Genomic DNA, 25,508 nt, shown 5'->3' with positions numbered 1-25,508 from the left:
TGGTCCCGCCCCCCCCGGAATGACAGCTCGTAAGGGCACGCCCTCTCACCGTGGTCCCGCCCCCCACGGTGCGACTGCCCCGGGAAGTCCCGTTCCCCACTCTGTGGTCCGACTCCCTCTCAAGAGTGACAGCGCGCGCGGCACGCCTCTCCCGTGCGCCGCCCCGTTCCCACTCCAGGCCAAAGGCCAGCTAGGCCCATCTCACTTTTCTGCCGCGCCGTTCGGGTCCGCGCCTGGAGCACTCCCTGCTAGGCCCCGCCCCGCTCAGTGCGACGCAGTGCTGGGCCCCGCCTCTCCCGGCGTGGTCCGGCCCTGCCTGAGAGCTCCGGCGTTCTGGGCCCCGCCAGGCCTGCCACACCCAGCGCCCGGCGCGCCCGCCCCTCAGGCCCCGTCCCGCCCCGCCCTCGAGCGTCCACGGCCGGGTCGCGCTGGCTCTCGGGCCCGCCTGCGAAGACGTGGAGTGCCGCTGCGGCCGGTACGTGGGGGAGGGGACCGCAGACCCTCTCGCTGCCGGCGGCGCAGAGTCAGGGTCCGTGCGGAGCTGAGCCCGGGCTGCCCCGCCGCGGCGGGGCGCCTCCAGGGACGCCGCCGGCCCTCCTTCCTTCCCGGGGTACCTCCCAGTACTGGCAGTCCCAGGAATGGGGAAGTGGGACGGGAATGGGCGCAGATGCGGGATGGGGGAGGGAGGGCTGAAGGTGTTGGGGAATGGCAGTCGCAGGTAGGGGCTGGGGAGAGCCGAGATTTGGGGAGGGGTTAGGCGGTGGAGGGTTGAGCAATGAAAGAAACGTAGTGAGGCCGAAACCTGGGGCTGGAATTTGGCTGTGGGGTTGGGGGTCTTCAGAGCTAAGGAGAATGAGGTCGTGGGCGGGGGTGGAAAAGACTGCGAAGCTTAAGGGCGTGTTTTGGAAGGACCAGCTCAGCGGGGCTCAGGATTCACGCTTCCCCCAGACAGTCCCGGGAGCCGGGGGGCGGTTAGGGTATGTCAGAACGAAGTGTGGCTGGAGGGAACTTGCGGGGTCATGCTCTCTTTCACATCAGGGTGATTGGGTTTCCAAGCTCTTGACTGGGACACACTGTACAGTTTAAGTAATAAATGCAAGTCAGGAGCAGTGCCTGGGACACCGAAGAAATGTGGATGGAATAGAGATTTCCTTTAGGCTGCTTCTGTTTTCCCGGTACCTTCACAGCGCCAGGCTTGGTGTGCGCTGTCTGCGGCAAAACACTGTTCCCCAGCCAAGACAGCGTGCGGAGGTTCCGGACTTAAAAATAAATACAGTTGAGGTTCACTCAGACGGAAAAACAGTTGTATCCCATTCTCTTAAATCCTGTGGAGTTTAATTTTTAAAAATCTAATCCCGTGGAGTTAAAAAAAATCTTTATTATTTGTCTCCTTTCAATTTGAAGTCACACTAACCTACAGAGCTGGATGTTGTCTAAGGGCCTATTCTGTATGGTACATAGTTTTCAATTCACTGTGGAAAGTAGACCATATCTGTTCTGACCAGCTATTGCTGAAAGAATCGTAGAATTGCCCGTGAAGAATGAAATTTAAAAGGTCTAAAATAATGGAAGGGAATAGAAATGGCCTGGTAAATTGGAGTGTATGCACTTAAAAAGCCAGTGAAACTTTTTTTTTTTCCCATTGTAGAAACTTGGAACATTGAGAAAAAATAGGATGAAAATTAAAATCCCATGTAATTTCACCAACCCTATTCACATTTGGGTGCAATTCTTCTTAATTCTTTTTGTATTTTATTGTGTATTAAATGTACATGTTACATAATCGAGATCATATTGTTATATTACTTTGCTTTTTCCCCACTTGGCATTTTCCTGGATCATTAAAAAGTTTCCTTAAATATCTTTTTAAATGGTTGTATGGTTATCATATGGATTTATTCTTTTATCACATATTAGAGTTGTTTTGTGTCAAGTGCTATGCTTACAGGTGAGATTTGGTGTTGCCCCAGGTTCTCAGACATCATTCCAGCCCAAATAAGCAAAATTTTGACAGTGTGTGGCATAATGAGAGTAGATAGAAAGTTTGAATGAGAAGTTTGTTGCTTCACTTCATCGGTCAGTCTGTGGCAAGGCTCAATTGGGTGATTCTGTGTCCAGGTGGCCGCCTGCTGGTGTAGCATCTAATCAGGCCTGGGCTTGGGCTACTACGGCCAGGCTGTCTTCAGTTGTCTCACCTGTCCTGCGTCTTCCTGTGGAATCCTGATGCCACCATGTTCCCAAGTATGGGAATAGGCCTCAGCAGCTTCATTACCTTGTTGGTGTCACTGAGTGTCAAATTCTAGTGAGGGTGTGTGTGTGCAGTGCTGATTTTCTACTATCAAATTTGCCCACATCTGATATAACACCAAGAGGCAGCTGCCTTAGGTCTCAAAGAAGGAATATCCCACAGTTGCTCTCATAATTAACTGCCTATTGGAGGTTTCAGAGGATGTCTCTAAGCTGTCTTTACCCTCAGGGCCTCTGGAGGGGCCCTGTCCTTCTTCCTTCTAGCCCTGGCCATTAAAATTGCAACTTTTCTCCTGAAGAAATCCCTCTCATTTTCCAGCTCAATCAGTGTGGCCCTTCATTTTTCTCTCACTGATGTATTCCTATTTTGCTTCATGACAGAAAATTTTGTAATTTTGGTTTATGTTTCTCCTTAAGTCTGAAATAAGGTGATTTCTGAAGATAGCAGGTGCATTTCCTTCTTACTAGCCTCTTAATTTATAATTCCATTGTCCCCTCTCCACCAGTTCAGGAAGAGAATACAGGGTCTCCTATTCTTTTTTTGATCCTTGATAAAATATGCACATACTCTCAGCCCCTCAACCTCCCACCCATGGTTGAACTCACAGTGTGTTTCTCTTCATATGTGCGTTTCAACCTCTATGGACAGGATTTACCTGTTATTATAGGCAAGTGATTCCAGTAGCTAAAGTAAAAGTCATGTGAGTCCAGTTCATTTATAGGCCTCTCTTTGACCCTGTGTGCAGTTCAGCACATGCAAAGAGCAGAATTTGGGATGGCTCTCTTATGCCCCACAGTATCTATGGAACCTGTATGCTAAGCCTTTTAGTCCTTCCTGGCTGCTGTCCTGGCTGACAGCCTGGATAAAAGGGGGAAATTGGTTCTGGTTGTAGAAATCATGCTACCTTCCAGTGTCTAAGAAGACTACATATGTTGAATCATTGTTTTTAGATTGGCCCCAAGTAGTACCATGAGCCTTTCTTCCCATACTTAAAGCCCTCATGTCTGCCCATCTGGTATTTTGGTCCCATGTACTGATCCTGCCTGGTAATGGTGGACCAAGTTCCTATTAAGATCCTCTGGTAAAAGCAGATTACAGAACTCAGCTTAGGCCAAGGCTGCCATGAGGCTTCTTGTTTTCACCACCTTAGACTTGCTATTCACACCACTGGGCTAGCCAATTGGGAGATGTAGGTTTAGGGCACGCCTGGATTACCCTGTCCTGTAAACTGTAAAATTGAATCCTCCTTACCTGTACCCTGCTGTGTACAGAACAGGGACAGGAATCCCCCAAGGAAAGGGCATCACAGAGCTGTTCCTATACAGAAATTTCCTGAGCATTAGGTTCCCCTAGGTGGATTACAGGGACTAGAAGAAGAGACCACAGGAGGTGTTGCAGGGTGGGGAAGGGGCATCTTAGGTAACCAGGTTTGTAAGTACATTGTGGCTCAATGGATGGCATAAGCGTAGGACAGCTGAAAACTGCAAGCATGAACGGAGCAGAGTTGGTCCTGAAAGGGCTGTCATCAACAGTGTGGAAACCTCAAGAGCATTTTCTGTACTAGAGCCTCAAAGGGGTCAAGTCTTACCAAACTCCACTAAAAAGCCTTAGTGGGCCTTCTCCTCCACCCCCCACCTGCCATTCACATTGCTCAGAGCAGTGTCCACACAACACTGACACTTGTGTTAGTCTATGAGACTTCTTTGGAGCTAAAGCATGCCGCTGCACAGTGTGGGCAGGCCAGTGTTCCTTCTAATGATGAGACTGTAAAACTGACTTTATGGACTCAGTTCACAAAAAGGACAAAAAAACCCACACCTTTTTCATGTCATTCAAAGGGCACTGGATTTCAGTCCCATATCTGCCACATATTTGTGTGATTTTGGGTCTGATGAACATGATATGGTGAGGTCATGGAACTAAATGACCCCAAGGGTCCTTCTGCTCTAAAAATTCTATCACTGTGCAGCCCTCTGGTGCTTTTGGCCATTTGCTTCTGGATAGGAGCGGGTGTGCCTAGGTACCGAGTCCTTTCATTGTGTATACTGTCAGACAGAAGGCTTTTCACCATTAGTGAACTTTTACTCCAGTCTTTAAAGTTTGGCAACTTCTTTTGTACAAAGTTGGTATGTTTTTAATCTGGGGACTAGAGCAAAATATTATCTTGTATTATAGTTTTAAAAATATCACTTGACCTTTACTAAAGGGTATATTTTATACTTACTGTTGAAAATGCGGGTCTTTATACTATTCTATATACAACTATATGTGGTATATGTATATAGTTCTATATACAACTGTATATACAATATATTGTATATTCTATATACAACCGTAAAAGCCATTTTTTTCTAATTATAAAAAAAACTCTTGCTCATTAAAATTCAAATCAAAAAGAAAAATGTAAAGAAGAAAATAACAATCAGTTTAAATCCTGCTACTTAGACATGGCAGTTTGGAGAAATATATCTGACTAATCACTGGTGGCACATTTATTAAAATGCATGCTGGGTGGCTTAGTCAATTAAGTGTCTGCTTTCAGCTCATTCATGATCCCAGAGTCCTGAGATCAAGTTCTGCCTGCATCAGACTACTTGCTCAGCAGGGAGCCTGCTTCTCCCTCTGCCTGCTGCTCCCCCTGCTTGTGCTTTCTCTCTCTCTCTCTCTCTGACTAATAAATAAAAAAAATCTTAAAAAACAAAACAAAACCCGCAAACAGTGTAGACTGAAATGTGTGTTTCCACACACGGTTCAGGGTCTAAGCTCTGGCCTCAGACCACTAGAGTTTAAATCCCAGCTTTCCTGCTTGTTACTGTGTGACATAGGACAAACCTACTTACCCTGTTTGACCTCAGTTTTCTCATCTGATAAATGAAAGTGATAGAGTTTCTTCTTCATGGGGTTGGTGTGAGAATTTAATGAGTAGCCCAGTGCTTTGCATGTAGTAAGTCCCCAGCAAAACTAGTGTTGTCATTTTGCTATTAGTATGGATTGTATTTATCCATAACTGGGATCATGCTTTGCATTTTTTTTTAACCTTACAATGTGTTCTAAAATGTTCTCCATGTTAATATAATTGCATCTGGATGCTAGTATTGATGGTTCTGTTGTATAGTTGTGACACACTTTATGTATTTAGCCAATCTCCTCGTTAGACTTTCAGGTCGTAAGTTGTTTCTTTTTCATTTCTTTGCTGTAACTAGAACCCAAAAATAAATAAGAAAGAGAAAAAAAAAGTTGTCATGAACTTTCACTGTATATATATATATATACACATATATATATACACACATACCTATATATATATGTGTATATATATATATTCTACTTTATTATCTCTTTGGCATGAATTCTAAGAAATAGCATTGTTGTGTTAAGTAGTTGGAGTATTTAATATTGCTTTTAATACTGCCACACTGCTTTCTGGAAAGGTGGTATCAGGTTATATCTGTCAGCCATGTGTGAGAGTGCCCAATTTTCATTTTCATTTTTTTTTAAGATTATATTTATTTATTTGACAGAGAAATCACAAGCAGGCAGAGAGGTAGGTAGAGAGAGAGAGGAGGAAGCAGGCTCCTGCTGAGCAGAGAGCCCGATGTGGGGCTCAATCCCAGGACCCTGAGATCATGACCTGAGCCAAAGGCAGAGGCTTAACCCACTAAGCCACCCAGGTACCCCAAGAATGCCCAATTTTCTGCACCTGTTCCAGAACTGGCTTCTGTCCACCTTTCAACTTCAGCAAATCTGAAAAAGGAAAAGCATCTTCTACTTATTTTTCATTTCGTTTATTAGTATGTTTGAACATCTTTTCAAGGTGTGTTGGCTGCTTGTATTCTTTTGTGACTTGTGATTTCAGTTTTTTGTATTTTTTTGTTGATTTGTAGGAACTCTTTGGATATCAGAGATAGTGACACTTTTGTTTGTAATATATTGGAAATCTTGTTAAGGTTGTCTCAAGTAATGAAAGGTGTATAGTATCTCAAATGAGAATAAATCAGTGCATAAGTATTTATTATGAATCTCTAGCTGATGCTCATATACATGTTTAGAATGGAAACCCTCATTTAGTGTCTCAAAAAGATTGTTTTATGACCTGGTAATTATGAATAAGGTAGGCCTTTTATTACTGACATTAGGCAATGCATAATTGCCAGAAAACTGCCATCTTTGATGCATGTCCACATGTACTGTGCTGAACCTTTGATTGTGCCCTTAACCTTACCATTCTTTCCAACATGTCTCTTTATTTACTCTGTCCCATGTCCCAGGTCAGAAGTCTTAGAGTCACCATGTGCCTTTTCCAAGTTGAAGGCTGTCTGGTTTTCAGCCTCCCTTCCCAGAAAGTTAATCCCCGCCTCCTCCGGCTGCCCTGCCCCACCCGGTTACTGCTGTTGTACTCAGGCCTTGTGCTAGAATGATTTGGCGCACACTTGCTTCTGCTAAAAGACCATGAACTCCCCAGAAGTGAGTGAGATGGGACCTGACTGACTTTTGTACCTTCAGACTGTCACAGCATGGCCCAAAATAAGTACTGCAGTAGTGTTCGTTGCATTTGATACTTCCTTTTAAAAGTTGATGATGCTTAAGTCTCTATAATTTACTGGTAGATTAACCATTTTTTCCCACTTTTTGTTATGAAAAATTTCAGAAGTTCAGGGGAATTGAAAGATGAAAAACACTCACAATCTTGCCCCCTAAATTTACATATTGAGATTCATATCATTCTGACATGTTGCTAATGCTCTGCTCAGAAACCTACAGTGACTCCTTTCTGGCCACTGGAGCGGATGTGAAGTGTAGCATTTCTTATCCTTAAATGGTCACAGCTCACAAAATGTTGCCCTCTCTGCTCTGGTCAGGCCAGTCTTACTGTTCTTCTCCTATTCTGTCTTTATTTTTGCATAATTGATTTTATACATGTTCTTTCCCTGTGTAGAACATGCTTCTCTCCCTTTTTTCTTGTTTAAAAACTTTTGCACATCAAGTGTTCTGAGTTCCCATAGCTCTAACTGCTATCTTTTATCATTATTTCATTCTGTATAATTCCTGACCATATCATTTTAACTGTTGGAAAGGGAGTACTGGGTCCTATTTTGATCTGGTTACCTTCATAGAGCCTAGCATGCTGACTTTGGATTTGGCTGGCATTTTAGAATAGCATTCCTGAAGCATTTGTGCTATGATGTGAATCCAGAATTGATTTATGATACTTACGTTGCCCCAAAACTGTGCTCTGTTAGAGAAGAACAAAAGCTTATCACTGTCAAGTCAGATTACTCTGGTCTGTTTGATCAGCTTGTTGCAAGATCATGGTTCACCCCAAAGAGTGGAAAGGTATTCTGTGGTGTTGATCACTCCTTTTGTGATTATTCCCAAGAATTGATTTGAACATGTACTTTGGAATCATTAAAACTTGTATCAAGTACAAAGCTAATACAAGTAAGTCTAAAGTCTAGAAATCGTCCCTGATGTAAGTCACTGGGTCAAAGAGATGCACATGAAAAACATTTTAGAGAGAGGCCATTAAGCCTTCGTGACTGATGCCATTTGGGGTGGGGTGGGGGGGTCCAGGTTGACCTGAGTATTTTTCAGGCTTGGAAATGAAGATAAAGGTGATGTTCCTGAGAAAGAAAAACTAGGAAGGGAAGCTGATGCTGGGGACATCAACTCCATACTGAAACATGAATTCAGACTGTGTTAGTTCCCTGTTCTTACTGACCTGGTGACTCCCATCATTTATTTGACAAAGCCCAGTTCCTTTGTAATCAGGGTCCCTTGTTAGTACCTGCTCATTCCCATCCTAGCACCCTGCCCCCCTCCCCACACCCACAGGTAGTGCTGCAGCCATACTTAATCACTTGTATTCCTCTGATTCTGTTGGTTGTTTTTCATCATTATCTGTAGGGGAATATTATTTCCTCTACTTAGAATGCTGTCCAAGTCTCCCCGGCAAACTCCTATTCATTCTTCTGAATCCTGTTCAGGTGTCACATCCCTCGTAAATACTTTCTTACTTTAACTTCCTGTGTGAGAGCACATTTGACAATACTGTCCTTCCCTTACCTGAATGTCCTCCCTGCCGTGTTCTGAGCTGCTTACAGAAAAGGATGGTCTTCCCCCTGACTTCACATGGGCCTACCTCACATGTGTGCTCTGAACCATTAGTTGAGCCTATTGTGTAACCCAACTAGATCATGAAAAATCTTCCTTTTCTTGGAAGCCAGAATTAGGTGTAGTTAAGAGAAAATACAAATATATATATTTGTCTATATATTTCTATATATTTCTCTTTTCCATTGTAACCCGTGTGCTTTTTATTTTATTTTAATTTTAGCATGTTTGTAAAAGATGAAAGTGACCTTATCAGCTTTGGATACTTGTGAGAGTTCCTTCACCCCTTTGGTCGTTCTAGAACTGGCTCAGGATGTCAAAGAAGAAACTAAAGAATGGCTGAAGAACAGAATTGTCTCTAAAAAGGAAGATGGAGGTAAGTAAAATAAATATAACTCCGACTCAGTCCTGATTAGTGACTAAAAATATATTTTCAAATATGTTTTATAGTTATTTCATTGATATATTTCTAAAATTAATAATCCATTTCTTTGCTCTTTATTATTCATCTGGACTTGAAAAGAGATCTTAAATCTACATTAGACTATAAGTGACATGAGTGATTTTGTTCACAGCTATAAACGCTGTGTCTAGTACACAGCCTGGCACATAGTAGGTCAGTATTTATCAAATGAATGAACAAGTATCTATTGAGTGCTCTCTACGTGTCAGTTATGATGCTAAGGTAAAGATTAATATGGTCTCTGCTTGCAAGGATGTTACTGTCAGTGTAAGGAGACTGAATGCCAATTCCTGGAAATTGAAGTAACAGGTAAACGCCCCCTCCAAAAAACCCTAATGAAAGAGCTGTTACACAGCAGTGCGTGATACTTAAAAATGAATTGTATGTAAACTAGCTGGAAGAGTAACGGGAAGACAGAGGTAACACTTGGTGATGGTTTTTGGGCTCGGAAAGTATGGCTTCATAGAAGCCAAAGCTTAGCTCTCTCCTAGGGTGGAAAGGGATCTAGATTGGGTGAGAGAATGGAGGACATTTCACATGAGCAAACACTTCATAAAACTACACAAAACAAGAATTGTTTTGCGCTTGCACTTCACCTAAAAATTCATCTAAAACTTTAAAAAGTCTCCAAACACTGAATAAAACTTAGATAGACTGGGGCGCCTGGGTGGCTCAGTTGGTTAAGCGGCTGCCTTCGGCTCAGGTCATGATCCCAGCGTCCTGGGATCGAGTCCCACATCGGGCTCCTTGCTCAGCAGAGAGCCTGCTTCTCCCTCTGCCTCTGCCTGCCACTCTGTCTGCCTGTGCTCGCTCTCTCGCTCCTCGCTCTCTCTCTGACAAGTAAATAAATAAAATCTTTAAAAAAAAAAAAACTTAGACTGTTTTAAATAAAGATTTTGACTGTGAACCAAAATGCTTTCTTTATAATAACACCTTGAATCAAAGTGGAATTTTTAAGTTTTTGCAAACAACTGAACCAAACGAAAACTTAAAAACAAGGTACTTTCTTCCCTAAATCTGAGGTGTTTCTCTGGGCTGGAGTCCCTTCTTTAAAATTCCTGTGATGGGACGCCTGGGTGGCTCAGTTGGTTGAGCAGCTGCCTTCGGCTCAGGTCATGATCCCAGCGTCCTGGGATCGAGTCCCACATCGGGCTCCTTGCTTGGCGGGGAGCCTGCTTCTCCCTCTGCCTCTGCCTACCACTCTGTCTGCCTGTGCTCGCTCGCTCTCTCTCTCTCTAACAAATAAATAAATTAAAAAAAAAAAAAAAAAATTTAAAAAAAAAAAAATAAAAAAAAAAAAAAATAAAATTCCTGTGATGGGGGCACCTGAGTGGCTCAGTCGTTAAGCATCTGCCTTGGGATCGGGTCCTGATCCCAGAGTGCTGGGATCAAGGCCTGCAGTGGGCTCCCTGCTCAGCTAGAAGCCTGCTTCTCCCTCTCCCACTCCTCCTTCTTGTGTTCCCTCTCTCACTTTCTCTCTCTCTGTCAAATAAATAACTGAAATCTTTAAAAATGAAATAAAATAAAATTCCTGTCATGGAAGAGCATTTGTAGTGCCTAAGAGGGAGGGACTCCAGTGTATTCCCAGTCTTCCCTGCTCACTGTGTGCCTTCAGCAGAGAAACACAAGGATGACGTGGGGGTGGGCATCTTTCTACCCTGCTGGGAAATATGAAAAGAACGTTCCAAAAACATATTCTGATCTTTCAGGTAAAGGTAGTGGATTTAACACTCATGTTTACTTTTACTCTCTTTCAAACATGACAATAAAATGATTTTTTAAAAAGAGATAAGTCCAGTTTGACAAAGAAAAAGGAAAGAATATAGCAGCATCATCATTTTGGAAGCTAGAAACAGGTGGATGAGTGGTAAATAGCTTCTCAGACTTGAAAAAAGTCAAAGTTGAAGGTGGCAGGGGTATAAATTGAGGTCAGTTTAGTTTAACACCACAGAATACTCCTAAAGCCTTAGCTATTAGTGACTTTAGGGGCTTGCAGAGGTGGAATTAAGTAGTACCAAGAAAAAAAAAAAAAGAATTGACTGAGATTCATGTAAGAAATAGATCCCCAGATCCCTTCTGTATTCTGCCATCACAGCAGAAGACTGAATGCAAGATGCTTGGATTTTGATGTGGGGTCTTTATGCACAGTTGAAAACAGAGATTCTCTACTGAAAATAGAATAATAACTGAGTATTATTCCCCCTATCCTCCATCCTACCAATCTCATATCTAATTTAGTTTCTAAAATGTTAGCAGCTACATTCAAATCATTTAGGAAGCAGGTTGAATAATCTTTCTTAGGGAGTCTGATCAAAGACAAAATAACCAAAGGTGGAGAAATCAAGAGAGTTGACCATGGAAAACAACCTGGCTAGATGACTATGTATTCAAGGTTATCTTTAATGAGTTCCATCTAAGCCTTCAGAACTTAAGTACAGCCTCCTAGAATCCCATTCTTAAATATGCACATACAATAAAAGATCACCAAACATCTGAGGAAAATCCCCAACATGAAAGAGAAAGCTAAAACTAAACAAAAAGATAAAAACAGCAAACTTTGGGGCGCCTGGGTAGCTCAGTGGGTTAAGCCTCTGCCTTCGGCTCGGGTCATGATCCCGGGGTCCTGGGATCGAGTCCCTCATCGGGCTCTCTGCTCGGCGGGGAGCCTGCCTCCCTCTCTCTCTGCCTGTCTCTCTGCCTACTTGTGATCTCTCTCCGTCAAATAAATAATAAATAAAATCTTTAAAAAAACAAAACAAAACAGCAAACTTTGCCAAAGAAGAAAATTTAAAACTCAGATCTCAGTTATGAGAAGCTAGGACAGACCTAGAGTTGGATACTCTTGATAAATCAAGAGATCAGGAGTTGGATACTGTAAAATACTCATTTAGGAAAAAAAGCTCATATATAAAGTAGAAGTATAAAAGCAAAATTTAAAAACTTGGTAAAAGGATTAGAAAATAATTTTGATAAAACCTCCCAGAAAGTAGAGTAAGAGGGATAGAATTGGGAACTTTGACAGAGAAAAAGTAAGGAAGTTAGAGGACTAGTCTAGGAGGTACACATCTGAATAAAAGGAGTTCTAGAAAGTGAATAGAGAAAAAGGAGAAGAAATCATCAAAGGGAAACTTAAGGTTGACGCCATGCTTTTTCAGATGGGAAGGGCCCACACAGTGCCCTGCACTGTAGATGAAAATGGCTTACCATTGGAATGTTCTAGGACTCTGGGAATGGAGAAGATACTACAAACTTTAAGACAGAAAGACAGTAAGTCACACATAAGGGATCAGACTTGTGAGCAGAAATACAGGAAGCTAGAATGCATTTTCTAAAGGAAATCAACTTACTTGTAATTCTTATTTATTTGGAAGATAGATTTGAATTTTGTTAATACATTTGTCTTATATCAAACTAGAAATAATACTTATTTAGAATGTTTTCATTTTTGAAACTTCTCTAAGATTGTGCTTATCTTTTGTTTTTGAAGGTGCCCAGCTCCTGTTTAGACCACTATTAAATAAATATGAGAAAGAAACACTAGAAAATCAGAACTTATATCTTGTTGGTGCCTCTAAGATTACACTGTTACTGGGTGCAGAAGCAATAGGTTTGGTAAAAGAGTGTAATGATAACACTATGAGAGCCTTCACATATGGAACGCGACATAACTTCAAAGATTTTGATGGTGAGTCCCAGGATTGTTTCTATCAGAATCAATTTATTTCAAAAATAAGTTACTGATGAGTAGATCAGGGGTCATCAAACATTTTCAGTAAAGGACCAAATTGTAAATATTTTAGGCTGTGCAGGCCATATGCTTTCTCACTGTTATTTGACACTGCCTTTGGAAAGCAAAAGCAGCCATAGACCATAAGAAATGAATGGGTAAACTGTTCCACTAAAATTTGCTTATAAAATATGGTCCATGGGCCTTACTTAGTTATTTAGTGGGTAAAGGATAATGGTAAAATTCACCTCATTTAGGAGGATTCACTTGCCCAAAAAATACTGTTTTCTTTTTTTTTTTTTTAAGATTTTATTTATTTATTTGAGAGAGAGAGCACAAGTGGGGATGGGAGGGGCAGAGGGAGAGTGAGAAGCAGAGTGTGATGCACAACTGGATCCCAGGACCCTGAGATCATGACCTGAGCCAAAGGCAGGCATTTAACCTAGTGAGCCACCCAGGTGCCCCCAAAATACTATTTTCTTATCAGACTATCTTCTCCCTCATTTATGGGAGAGATGTTAACTCCAGAAGGGACAGGCCTAGGCTTGTGAGTTTGAGGAAGGAGAATTTGTCACACAGCCAAACTTCAGGTCATCCCTAGTTAGAATTAAAGAGCATGTGGCTTTATGCCATTGGTATTAGTTGAGATCAAGCCAAGTAGCTGCCATTTGGATGTTTATACTATATTACATAAGAACTAGTACTGTAGGCCCTCCCATTGGATGCCTGAAATAGCAGGTAGTACTGGACCCTGTATGTGCTGTTTTCCTATATGCACATCCCTATGATAAAGCTTAAATTGTAAACTAGGCACAATAAGAGATTAACAACAACAATAATAAAGTAGAACAATGATAACAATCTACTGTAATAAAAATTATGCAAATGGGGTCTCTCCCTTCCTCAAAGTGCCTTATTTTACTGTACGTACCCTTCTTCTTGTGATGATGAGCTGATAAATTGAGGTGAGGTGAATGACCTAGGCATTGGAACATAGTGTTAGGCTACCACTGACCTTCTGATGATAGTTGAGAGGGAGGGGATCAGCCACTTCTGGACTGTAATTCATGGGGTAACTAACTGCCTGGAAAGAAAAAACTGCAGAATAAGGGGGTAACATCATACAATGATTGAAGAGTTGTATTATGTGAGGGCAAAACAATATTTTTATTCTTAAAGAATATCTAAGGTGCTTTATGTTCTGCTTAATTTATCAGTTTTATACTTTGCTAACTCCTTTTGTTATTTGTTTATATCATCATTTCTGTAATCCCAAGTTATATGAATATTATTAATTTTATTTTGGCTATTAATGAGAAAATAACTGGAAATTTTTGCTTTCATTTAGATGACAATAATGACTTCCTTACAATGGCAGAATGTCAATTCATTATCAAACATGAGCTTGAAAATCTTAGAGCCAGAGAAGAAAAGATGATCCCTGGTTACCCCCAGGCAAAGTTGTATCCAGGAAAATCATTATGTAAGTCATTGTATCAACCAGCTTCATGAATACACATTCTAATGCAATTATCTTTTCTTAGTAGACATGAATAACAAGTTAGAAAAGCTTTATTTTTTTTTCCTCTTACTGAAAAATGCATAGAACTTTACAATAACTTATTTCTGTGTGAACATAGCTTTTGCTACTGGAGCTTCATTATATTGTACCTTTAGATCAATGTATTTGTTTTATATGGTTCGCTACTTATTAATTGCAGTCTCACAGCATTCAGTTAGCTTAAAATTAGGTGTGAATGCATACACGTATTACTCATATTAAGATTAGCAAAGTTTACTTTATGTCCAGACACTCTAGGGAGTCTGGGGAGGAATGAGAACAGGAGCCATCACCTTTTCCTGGAGCCCTCTTTCCATCTCTTCTCATCTCAGTGAGAACTTGGGAGCAAGGCTTAGGAAGAATCACAAAGTGACATAATACCTGAATGCAAATCAGCAGTTTGCAATTTTGTGATTTTGTGTCATTCCATTTGAGTGAGAATACTAGTTTGCAGATGGAAGTGCTCACTACAGTGTGTAATTTCAAGTTTGCCTCAAACCACTCCCCGACCAGGTGGTGGCAAGGCCTCAGAGCATTTTTGCTGTCCAAATGCACTTTAAACATGTAAGTCACTGTGTTCTCTAGGCTGCATAATACTATCTTCCAGTCTTTACCCACTCCTCCGGCCCCAAGCCCTGGGAGGACAGATGCCCGAGAACCAGTCCATTTCAGATTTTCTCAGTTATCCCCAAATATATAGAGTTAGTTTGATCAAACCGAGATCCAATCATAGATCACCCACTTTGTATGGTGGTTTATCTCTTAACTAACTCCCTTTCTCTTAGTGTGATAAAGTACACATAACAAAATTTGAAGATTGAAGATTAAAAATCTTAAAAGATTTTCAATGATATAAATATATTCATAATATTGTACAACTATCATCACCATCCCTCTTCAGAGCTCATTTCATCTTGTAAAACCAGAAGTCTGTATCCATTAAACAATCAGTCTACCTCCCTTCTTCCTCTGACTCTGGCATAATCAACCAGCTTTCTACTTTCTGTCAACATGGGATGTGTTTCCATTTATTTACGTCTTATTTTGTTTAGCATTGTTTTGTAGTTTTTCATTGTGTGCATCTTTTGTCTTTAGTTAATTTCTAAAAAATTAATTAAAAATTCTTTACGATGCTATTATAAATGGGATTGCCATAATTCCTTTTCACAGTGTTCATTCCGTAATTACCTTTTCAGATAGCTCATTGTTAATGTATAGAAATGCAGCTTGTTTTATTTATTCATTTTATATCCTGCTACTTTTCTGAATTCATCTATTAGCCATGACAATGTTTTTACAGAAAAGTTAGGGTTTTTCTACATAAAATACAATATTGCTCATCAACACATAATTTTACTTCTTCTTTTCTAATTTGGAGGCATTTTTTTCTTCTCTAATTGTTTTGGCTAGAACTTCTAATTCTATGTTGAATGGAAGTGGTGAAAGTGGGCTTCTTTATCATATTCCTGATCTGAAGGAAAAACTTTAGTCTTTCACCATTCAGTATGAAGTTTGCTGTGGGCTTTTCCCAGATGGATTTTATTATGTTGAGGTAGTTTCCTTCTATTCCTAGTTTGTTGAGTATAAAAGTGGTGACTCATATTAAATGCTTTTTCTGCATCAATTGAGTTGATCATGTAGTTCCCCCGCCACCCCTTTCTGTTAACATGGTGAACACAGTAGGCTTTTACTGGAACTATCCTTGCATTCCAGGAAAAAATTCCACTTTCTTGCTGTCTCATCTTTCTACTGTGTGGCTAAATTGAATTTGCTAGTATTTTGTTGAGTATTTTTGCATCATTGTTTATAAGGGTTGGTGATCTGTAGTTTTCTTGTGGTATTATTGTCTGGCTTTGTATCAGGGTAATGCTGGCCTCATAGAATGACTTAATAGCACTCCTCATTGGGGCACCTGAGTGGCTTAGTTGGTTAAACAATTGCCTTCGGCTCAGGTCATGATGCTAGGGTCCTGGGCCAAGCCCCTCCTTGGGCTCCCTGCTCAGTGGAGAGCCTACTTCTCCCTCTCCCTGTGCTGCTCCCCCTGCTGTGTGCTCTGGCTCACGCTCTCTCTCTGTCAAATAAATAAATAAGTAAAATCTCTAAAAAATAAAAAACAGCAACAACAAAAAAGTATTCCTCATCAACTTTGGGGGAAAGTTTGAAAAGGATTGGTATTAGTTCTTTAAGTATTTGGTAAAATTCACCAGCAAAGTTGTCAGGTCTAGGGTTTTTCTTTGTCAGGAGATTTTTCAGTGTCCTTACTAATTCAATCTCCTTCCTAATTAACAGATTTTCTATTTCTTATTACCTATGATAGCTTTTCATGGTAGCTTTTGTATTTATAGGAATTTGTCCATTTCATGTGGGGTTACCTAGTTTGTTGTTAGATAGTTGTTAATAGCACTCTCTTACAATCCTTTTTATTTCTGCAGAATTGGTAGTAATGTCCCCATTTCTACTTCCGATCTTAGTAATTAGTAAGTTAAGTCATCTCGTTTTTTCTTAGTTCATCTAGCAAAGTATTTGTCAATTTTTTTGATCTTTTCCAAAAACCACCTTTGATTTCTTTAGTCTTTTCTATTGTCTTTCTTTCCTCTATTTTGTTTGTCTCCGCTCTAATCTTTATTATTTCATTCCTTCTGCTGGCTATGGGTTTAGTTTGTTCTCCTTTTTCTAGTTTCTAAATTAAGGTAGTTTGTTCGTTTGAGGTCCTTAGCCATAAATTTCCTCCTTTTTTCTGTGTTTCCTGAGTTTTGTTGTGTTTTTGTTTTCATTCATCTCTAAGTATTTTCTAATTTCCTGTGTGATGTCTTCTTTGATCCATTAGTTGTTTAAAAATGTGTTTTTTAATTTCCACACATTTGTGAATTCTTCAGCTTTCCTTCTTTACTGATTTCTAACTTTATCCCATTGTGGTCTGAGGATACTTTTTACGATAGATACTTGTAAATCTGTTGAGACTTAATTTGCAGCCTAACACTTGACTGATCTATCCTATCTCAAGTCCCATGTGCACTTGAGAAGAATGTGTTTTTGGTCATTTATTGTCTAATTTACATGTGAACTGGATTTTGTGGACTCCCCTGTCTCTGAGTTATGCTGTAGGTATGTGCTATGGATGCTTTTGTTTGTTCTCTTGTTGATCTGTATGGCTTGCAGAAATCTGAATGTAGGTACTGATTCTTATTTGTCTACATTCCTAGTTATCTGCATATGTCTTGATATTGATTATATTGTAGCAGTTTTTTTTGGACATATATTTTTTCAATGTGTGTATTAAAGATTACAATGATTGCAGAAGAATTTTTTCAGTAAACTTTTATGAGTTATTGGTTGTATTTACTTTCTTCTTGTCTTTAGGTAAGCCAGTTACATGTGTGTGGACTCTTAAATATTCTCTGAAATATTTTTAAGGTTTTATGTAATTTCTTAGGCTTGTCTACCATTTTCCTGTGTTTTCAGTATTTCCTGTTAGCTCTAATTATGACTTTGCATCTGTAGGAGTTTTATGTGTGTCTTAAATCAGTTTTCTGAGCTCTCACCTTCAGCTCTTATAGCTCTTCTTTGGGTTTTAATTTCAGGGAGATGGCTTACTTTCATTTCTTTAATTTCATAGGCTTTCATTGCTCAATGCTATAATTTCCTGCTGTGTTTCTTCTCTGCCTTTGTTTCTGGTTTCCTTTTCCCTGTAATATTTCTGCATAGTTCTATGCCAGTTACTTGTGGTTATTACTTACTTTCTAGAGAGCCCTTATTCTTCCAGACCACTATCTTTTCCAGCAGATGCAGCTCAGGGATCCACCATGAGTCCTTTTTGTCCACATCTGGGCAGTGGGGCAGTCCCCACTCCTCAATGTCCAGGAGAACCCTGCCCCTCTCCTCCTTGACCCCATTGTGCAGAGGCATGGATGCTCTTAGCTTAGCCTGGGCTGACTTTTTAAAGCCTTGTCTCATGGTTTGTGATTTGGGTTTATAAGTGTTTTTCTAGTTTCTTCAAAGATAGGTGTTTCCCTTTATCTGTCTTGTTTCCTTTGCTGTTTTTAACTTTTATCATGAGCAAGAACAGGGCAGAGGCATCTTTCTGCCACTCTTTGTTACCAGGAGTTCTACATTCTGTATTCACCAGCATTTTGGTGCCTTTCCAGAATTTTAAATCTTTCTTAATCTCTTAGTGGAAATAAGACACAGCTGGGTACAAAACAGACTGAGGTACCATCTTGGTTGTTAATGTCAGCCTCCCATTTCTTCCTGTTTATCCACATTCAGATTCTTATGTGGAAGTCCCTGCTTCCTTCTGCTAGCTTCTGCACAGGTACATCCTCTTTCTGTGGCTGGGACAGACTGTGTGTGCATTCCCACCACATGGGACTCTGGAGCAGCAGTTTTCCAAATGCTCCCAGCTGGTTCAGAGAGAAGTTTTCAACTGAATGAAAACCTTGAAAGGAATATATGTAAATGGATTTTTCTTGGGTATATAGGTGCCCTGTGTGGTGTTCTAAAGCTGTAATAGAAATACTTTTCTTGCTGGCAGGATGGGGGTTTTATAAACAAGGATCTCCTCTCTCTCACTCGTTCTTTCTTTCTTTTTGGTAATACATATAAAGATAATAAAATCATCTCATCGTGGTCATTTGAAAATTTTTTGTACATCTGAGGTAAGAATCATATTTCCATTGTCAAGGCTGGATTTTCAAAATCTGCATTATTGTTTTCCTTTATATATTTGAAAAATGTGATCCCTAAAATGCTGTGTTATAATATTTGGTTGAAGAAGAAATGGGATATACATATGGGCTATGGATAATTATAAAGCGTGAACTGTTTTCAGAGTGCAAATATTAGAGCAAATAAAACTCAGAGTAACCTAAAATCTTAGATTTCCATGAAGTTAATCCATAGCAATAAGTAGAAAAGCTTTTTTTCTTTTTAAGATTTTATTTGTGAAGGAGAGAGAGGGAGAAGTGAGAGGCAGAGGGAGAAGCAGGCTCCCCACTGAGCAGGGATTTCCCCCCAACCCTCACCCTCCCCTACCGCGCAACAGGGCTCAATCCCAGACCCCAGGATCATGACCTGAGCTGCAGGCAAACGCTTAACAGCCACTCAGGTGCCCCCCCCCCCCTTTTGGCCTTTCAGTTTCACGGGAGACACTCCCTGGGTGTCCTCTTTCCCACAGCTAATTGGGAGCAGAGATTGTAACCTGCTCATTGTGATCCCATCAGCACTGTGAGAGCTAGCCAGGCCTTTCATGAGAAACTCTCCCTGCTATTGCAGGTTTAATTTGATTTTATATGCAATGATTGTGATTTTGTTTGCCACAACGTTCTGTTTTAATAGCTTGCATTAAGTAGATGGCAACTTTTGTTGGGGTGAATGTGACCTTGAGCCAATTAGGAGGTCCTGGGTGCTTGCAGTCAGGCTCTCCCTTGTCTCACAGCGAGCAATGTGGACGGACGTCTAAAAGTATGTCTCTACATGTGTCTTTGTCGCATTCATCTTGGTTTTCTCTGTGAGCTGAGATCACTCAAAGACTCTGCCTTCTCCTGTTGGTTTCCAATAGTTAATAGTCACGCAAGTAACACAATGAAAGATTTTCTTTAGAAAAAGGAGTTAAGGGAGCTGGGAATTTCTTATATATTGACTGTATCTTAAGGGATGCTATTTAGGTTGAAGCTCTGTCTCCAAATGTCTGTCAGAAGATTATCACGTTTTGATTGATGGGAGATGGCACAGCTCATCTTTAGTTTTATATTGTCATTCTTTTAGGACATTATAGTAACTATTTCTGAATATCTTCTGTTTACACATAGAGTGGTCAGATACACTCTGTCTTCTAATATTATTAATAGACCTTATAAGAGTAATAAAGTTTCAAGTAAATATCATGTAGCAGGCATGTACATAAGAAAATTTAACTATTAATACATATATATCTCTATATTTCTCTTTCTCTCTATAAATACATCTATCACTGGGTGCATCACCATATGCAAACACACACATACACAGACATATGCACACATACATGTACTGTATTTTGGTGCATATATGCAGTTTTTCTATTAAGCAGGATTAAAAACAATACAGGAATATAAATGTATTTTGAGAACACAGGTTATTTCTGAGAAGCAGTCTTTTCCTTATTGAGACACGAGTGGTGTGTTCACACCTGACTGTTCGAGTGCAGTGGGACGTGGGAGAGGGTGCTGGGGCATGGCAGCAACTTCTCCTCTTGTGGGTGCTCTGTGCGCTCCTCATCCCTCTTCTGGATTGGAGGCAGCATGACCTGCACAGAGACGCTGTAAGGAGACATGAGAGAGACTTTTGTTGTTGCTTTTGAAATAAGCATGTGTTAATTAGCCAAAGAGAGAAGCAACTGTGTTAGTATTATTACTGTGTTATTTAATTAGGTGTTAGATAATTAGTGATGACTAGGTTAGTTATCACTTCCCTTCAGTTAGATTTTGCTTTGTTTAGCAAAATAATCATTAAATGGCTGTAATAGTAAGAACCCCTAGTATTTGACAACAGATCATTAGAAGTCTTTTTTTTATTTTTAAAGATTTTATTTATTTATTTATTTGACAGAGAGAGAGACATAGCAAGAGAGGGAACCACAAGCAGGGGGAGTGGGAGAGGGAGAAGCAGGCCTCCCGTCAAGCAGGGAGCCCAATGCGGGCTCAGTCCCAGGACCCTGGAATCATGACCTGAGCCGAAGGCAGATGCTTAAGGACTGAGCCACCCAGGCGCACCATTCAGCATTCTTAAAGGAAGGAATCTTGGTTTAGGTTGTTTAGTTTTATTTTTTTTAATGGAAATATAGTTGACATACAATATTTATTAATTTCAAGTATATGGTATAGTGACTAGACATTTATTTACTTTATAAAATGATCACCATCAGAAGTCTAGTTATAATCTGTCACCATATGAAGTTGTTACAATATTATTGACTATATTCTCTGTGCTGTACTTTATATTTCCATGACTTTCTAATTATAACTGAGAGTTTATATCTCTTAACTCCTTTTACTTATTTCTCCTATCCCTTGATCCCCTTCCCTTCTGGCAACCACCAGTTTGGTCTCTGTATTTATAAGTCTGTTTTGATTTTGTTCATCTGTTTTGCTTTTTTTTTTTTTTTTTTTAAAGAGAAAGCTTGAGGCCAGGGGGAGGAGTGGGAGTGCCAGAGAGAAAGAGAGAGACTCTTAAGCAGGCTCCATACCCAGTGCAGAGCCCAACACCATGGCTCCATCTCACTGCCCCGAGATCATGACCTGAGCTGAAATTGAGAGTCAGACACCTAACTAACTGGGCCATCTGGGTGTCCCTGTTTTGCTTTTTAGACTCCACAGATAAGTGAAATCATCTGGTATTTGTCTTTCTCTGTTCGACTTTTTTCACTTAGCATAATACCCTCTTGGTCCATCCATGTTGTTGCGAATGGCAAGATTTCATTCTTTCTTTTTTATGGCTGAGTAATATTCCACTGTATGTGTGTTTATATACTACATCTTCTTTATCCATTCATCTGTCCATAGGCATTAGGTTTATTCTATATCTTGGCTATTGTGCTATTGCAGCTATAATGCCGCAATGGACATAGAAGTGCAGATTATCTTTTTGAATTAGTGTTTTCATTTTCTTCAGGTATTTACCCAGAAGTGGAATTATTGAATGTTATGAAATTCCTATTTTAGCTTTTTTTTTTTTTTAAATATTTTATTTATTTATTTGTCAGAGAGAGAGAGAGAGCCAGAGAGCGAGCACAGGCAGACAGAGTGTCAGGCAGAGGCAGAGGGAGAAGCAGGCTCCCTGCCGAACAAGGAGCCCGATGTGGGACTCGATCCCAGGACGCTGGGATCATGACCTGAGCCGAAGACAGCCGCTCAACCAACTGAGCCACCCAGGCGTCCCCCTATTTTAGCTTTTTGAGGAAACTCCATACAGTTTTCCATAGTGGCTGCACCAATTTAAATTCCCACCAGCAGTCCTTAAGAGTTCCTTTTTCTCCATATTCTTGCCAGCACTTATTATTTTTTGTCTTTTTGATACTAGTTGCTCTGACACAATGACATGTCATTGTCATTTTGATTTGAATTTCCCTAGTGATTAGTGATATTGAGCATTTTTTCATGTGTCTGTTGGCTTTCTATATGTATTCTTTGGGAAAATGTTCAAGTCCTCTGTCCATTTTTTTAATCAGATTTTTTGTTTTATTTTGTTTTGTTTTTTGGTTGCTGAATTGTATGAGTTCTTTATATATTTTGATGTTAACCCATTATCAGATATATCATTTGCAAGTGTCTTCTCCCATTCAGTAGGTTGCCTTTTCATTTTCTCTGATGGCTTCCTTTGCTGTACAAAGGTTTTTAGTTTGATATAGACTCAGTAGTTTATTTTTGCTTATGTTGCCCTTACCTGAGGAGCCAGAACCAAAAATATATTGCTAAGACCAATGTAGGAGTTTACTGCCTGTATTATTCTTAGGAGTTGTACGGTTTCAGCTCTTATATTTAAGTGTTTAATCCATTTTGAGTTTATTTTTGTATATGGTGTAAGAAATTGATCCATTGATCAAATTTCATTCTTTTACTTGTAGCTGACCAGTCTTCCCAACACCATCTGTTGAAGAGACTGTCATTTCCCCATTGTGTATTCTTGTTTCCTTTGTTGTAGATTGACTGACCATATATGCATGGCTTTATTTCCTGGCTCTGTATTCTGTTCCATAGATCTACATATCTGTTTTTGTGCCAGTACCGTTCTGATTATTATAGATTTGTAGTATAGTTTGAAATCTGGGAACGTGATACCTCCAGTTTTGTTCTTCTTTCTCAAGATGGCTTTGGTTATGAGCTTGCCTGGGTGGCTCATTTGGTTAAGCATCTGCCTTCGTCTCAGGTCATGATACCAGGGTCCTAGGATTGAGCCCACATTGGGCTCCTTGTTCAGCAGGGAGCCTGCTTCCCTGCTCATACACTCACTCTCTCTCTCTCTTGTTATCTCTGTCTCTCTCAAATAAATAAATAAAATCTTTAAAAAAAAAAGAGAGAGAGATAACTTTGGTTATTTGGGGTCTTTTGTGGTTCCGTCCAAATTTTAGAATGATTTGTTCTAGTTCTATAAAAAATGCCATTGGTACATTAGAAGAAGGAAGGGAAAAATGAAGAGGGGAGTGGAAATCGGAGGGAGAGATGAACATGAGAGACTGTGGACTCCGAGAAACAAACTGAGGGGTTTGTTGGGGGGGCGGATGGGGTGGCCTGGTGATGGGTATTAAGGAGGGCATATACTGCATGGAGCACTGTGTGTTATATGTAAACAATGAATCTTGGAACACTGCAGCAAAAACTAATGATGTACTGTATGGTGACTAACGTAACATAATAAAAAATAACAAAAATAAAATGGGATTTGGGGGAGCTACTAAAATATGCAAAATTATAAAATAAAAATAAGTAAATGAGAAAAAGATGCCATTGGTATTTTGATAGTGATTGCCTTGAATTTAGATTGCTTTGGTTAGTATGAACATTTTAACAATCTTAATTCTTCCAATCCATGAGCACAGTATATCTTTCCATTTATTTGTGTTAATCTTCAGTTTCTTCCATCAGTGACTTACAGTTTTCAGAGTACAGGTCTTTCACCTCCTTTGTTAAGTTAATCCTATGTATTTTATTATTTTTGATGCAATTGTAAGTGGAATTGTTTTCTTAATTTCTCTTTATGATATTTTGCTATTAGTGTATAAAAACAGAACAGATTTCTATGTATTAATTTTATCTCATTCATCTTAACTGAATCCATTTAATCTAATAGTTTTTGGTGCATTCTTTAGGTTTTTCTATGTATAATATAATGCTATCTGCCAATAGTGACAATTTAACTTCCCCTTTACCAATTTGAATGCCTTTTATTCCTTTTTGCTGTCTGATTGTTGCAGTTAGAACTTCTAATACTATGTTGAATAAAAGTGGTGAAAGTGGATATCCTTGTCTTGTTCCTAACCTTGAGTTTGATGTTATTTATGTTTTATGTTACATGTGGCCTTTATTATGTTGATATATACTACACCCATTTTATTGAGAGTTTTTTAAAATCATAAATGGATGTAGAATTCATCAAATACTTTTTCTGCATCTATTGAGGTGATCGTATGATTTTTATCCTTCATTTTATGAATGTTGTATATCACATTGACTGATTTGAGGATATTGAACCATCCTTTCATCCCTGGAATAAATTCCACTTGATTATCATGTATAATCCTTTTAATGTATTATTGAATTGGTTTGCTTATATTTTGTTGAGGATTTTTAACCATATTTTCATCAGTGATACTGGCCTGTAATTTTCTTTTTTTGTAGAATCTTTGTCTGGTTTTAGTATCAGGGTAAATTCTGGCCTCATCGAATGAATTTTAAAGTGTTCCTTTCTCTTGAAATTTTTAGAATAGTTTGAGAAAGATAGGTATTAAATCTTCTTTAAATGTTTGGTAGTGGGGCACCTGAATGGTTCAGTCAGTTTAGTGTCCGACTCTGGATTTCAACTCAGGTCATGATCTCAGGATTGTGAGACTGGGCTCCATGTTGGGCTCTGTGCTCAGCATGGAGTCTGCTTGAGATCCTTCCTCTCCCTCTGCTCTCCACCCCGCCCCCCCTGCCCCCCCTCCCCCCACCCCGCTCACACTCTCTAAATAAATAAACAAACAAACAAACAAAATCTTTAAAAAAATAAATGTTTAGTAGAATTCACCTGTGAGGCTGTTTGGTTCTGGTCTTTTCTTTGTTGGATGTTTTTTGATTACTGATTCAGTTTCATTACCAGTAAGCAGTCTGTTCAGATTTTCTCTTTCTTCCTATTTCAGTCTTCCCTGAAAATTGAGTGTTTCCAGGAATTTATCAGTTTCTTCCAGGCTGTCCAGTTTGTTGGCGTGTAACTGTTGGTGGTAGTCTCTTATAATCCTTTGTGGTTTTGTCAGTTGTAACTTCTCTTTCATTTCTAATTGTATTTATTTGGTCTCTCTACTCTCCCTCCCTCCTTCCTTCCTTTCTTTCTTCTTCTTCTTCCCCGTCTCCCTTCCCCCTCCCCCTCCCCCCTTCCCCCTCCCCCTCTCCCCTCCTCCTTCCCTACTCCTCCTCCTTCTTCCTCCTCCTCTTCTTCTTCTTCTTGTTTATCATTTTTGTTTATCCTTTGAAGAACGAGCTACTAGTTTCATTGATCTTTTCCATTATTTTTGAGATCTCTATTTCATTTATTTCCACTTTGATCTTTATTATTTCTTTCCTTTTATTAACTTTGGGCTTTGTTCTTTCTCCAGTTTATTTAGATGTAAGGTTATATTGTTTATTGGAGATTTTTTCTGGTTTCTTGAGGTAGGCCTCTATTACTGTAA

The 25,508-nt window shown here is 39.7% G+C and overlaps 1 protein-coding gene across 4 annotated transcripts in view; it reads left to right on the top strand.

Moving 5' to 3' along the window:
• The first annotated feature begins 400 nt into the window (after positions 1-400).
• ANO10 (anoctamin 10) overlaps positions 401-25,508 on the top strand; it is a 218,966-nt gene continuing 193,858 nt past the window's right edge. For 2 of the 4 annotated variants that reach the window (XM_080796633.1, XM_080796630.1), the window contains exons 1-4: positions 401-475; positions 8,583-8,735; positions 12,310-12,507; positions 13,898-14,032. In XM_080796633.1, coding sequence (XP_080652759.1) covers positions 8,597-8,735; positions 12,310-12,507; positions 13,898-14,032 — 472 coding nt within the window. In that variant the 5' untranslated portion in view covers positions 401-475; positions 8,583-8,596. The remainder of the gene's footprint in view (positions 476-8,582; positions 8,736-12,309; positions 12,508-13,897; positions 14,033-25,508) is intronic. The other 2 variants (XM_080796631.1, XM_080796632.1) reach the window with 1 other exon arrangement.

Source organism: Martes martes, assembly GCF_963455335.1.
Source record: "Martes martes genome assembly, chromosome: 1".
NCBI classification, from domain to species: domain Eukaryota; kingdom Metazoa; phylum Chordata; class Mammalia; order Carnivora; family Mustelidae; genus Martes; species Martes martes.
Note: the sequence above shows the minus strand (reverse complement) of the source record. Positions and strands in the feature narration are given on the sequence as shown.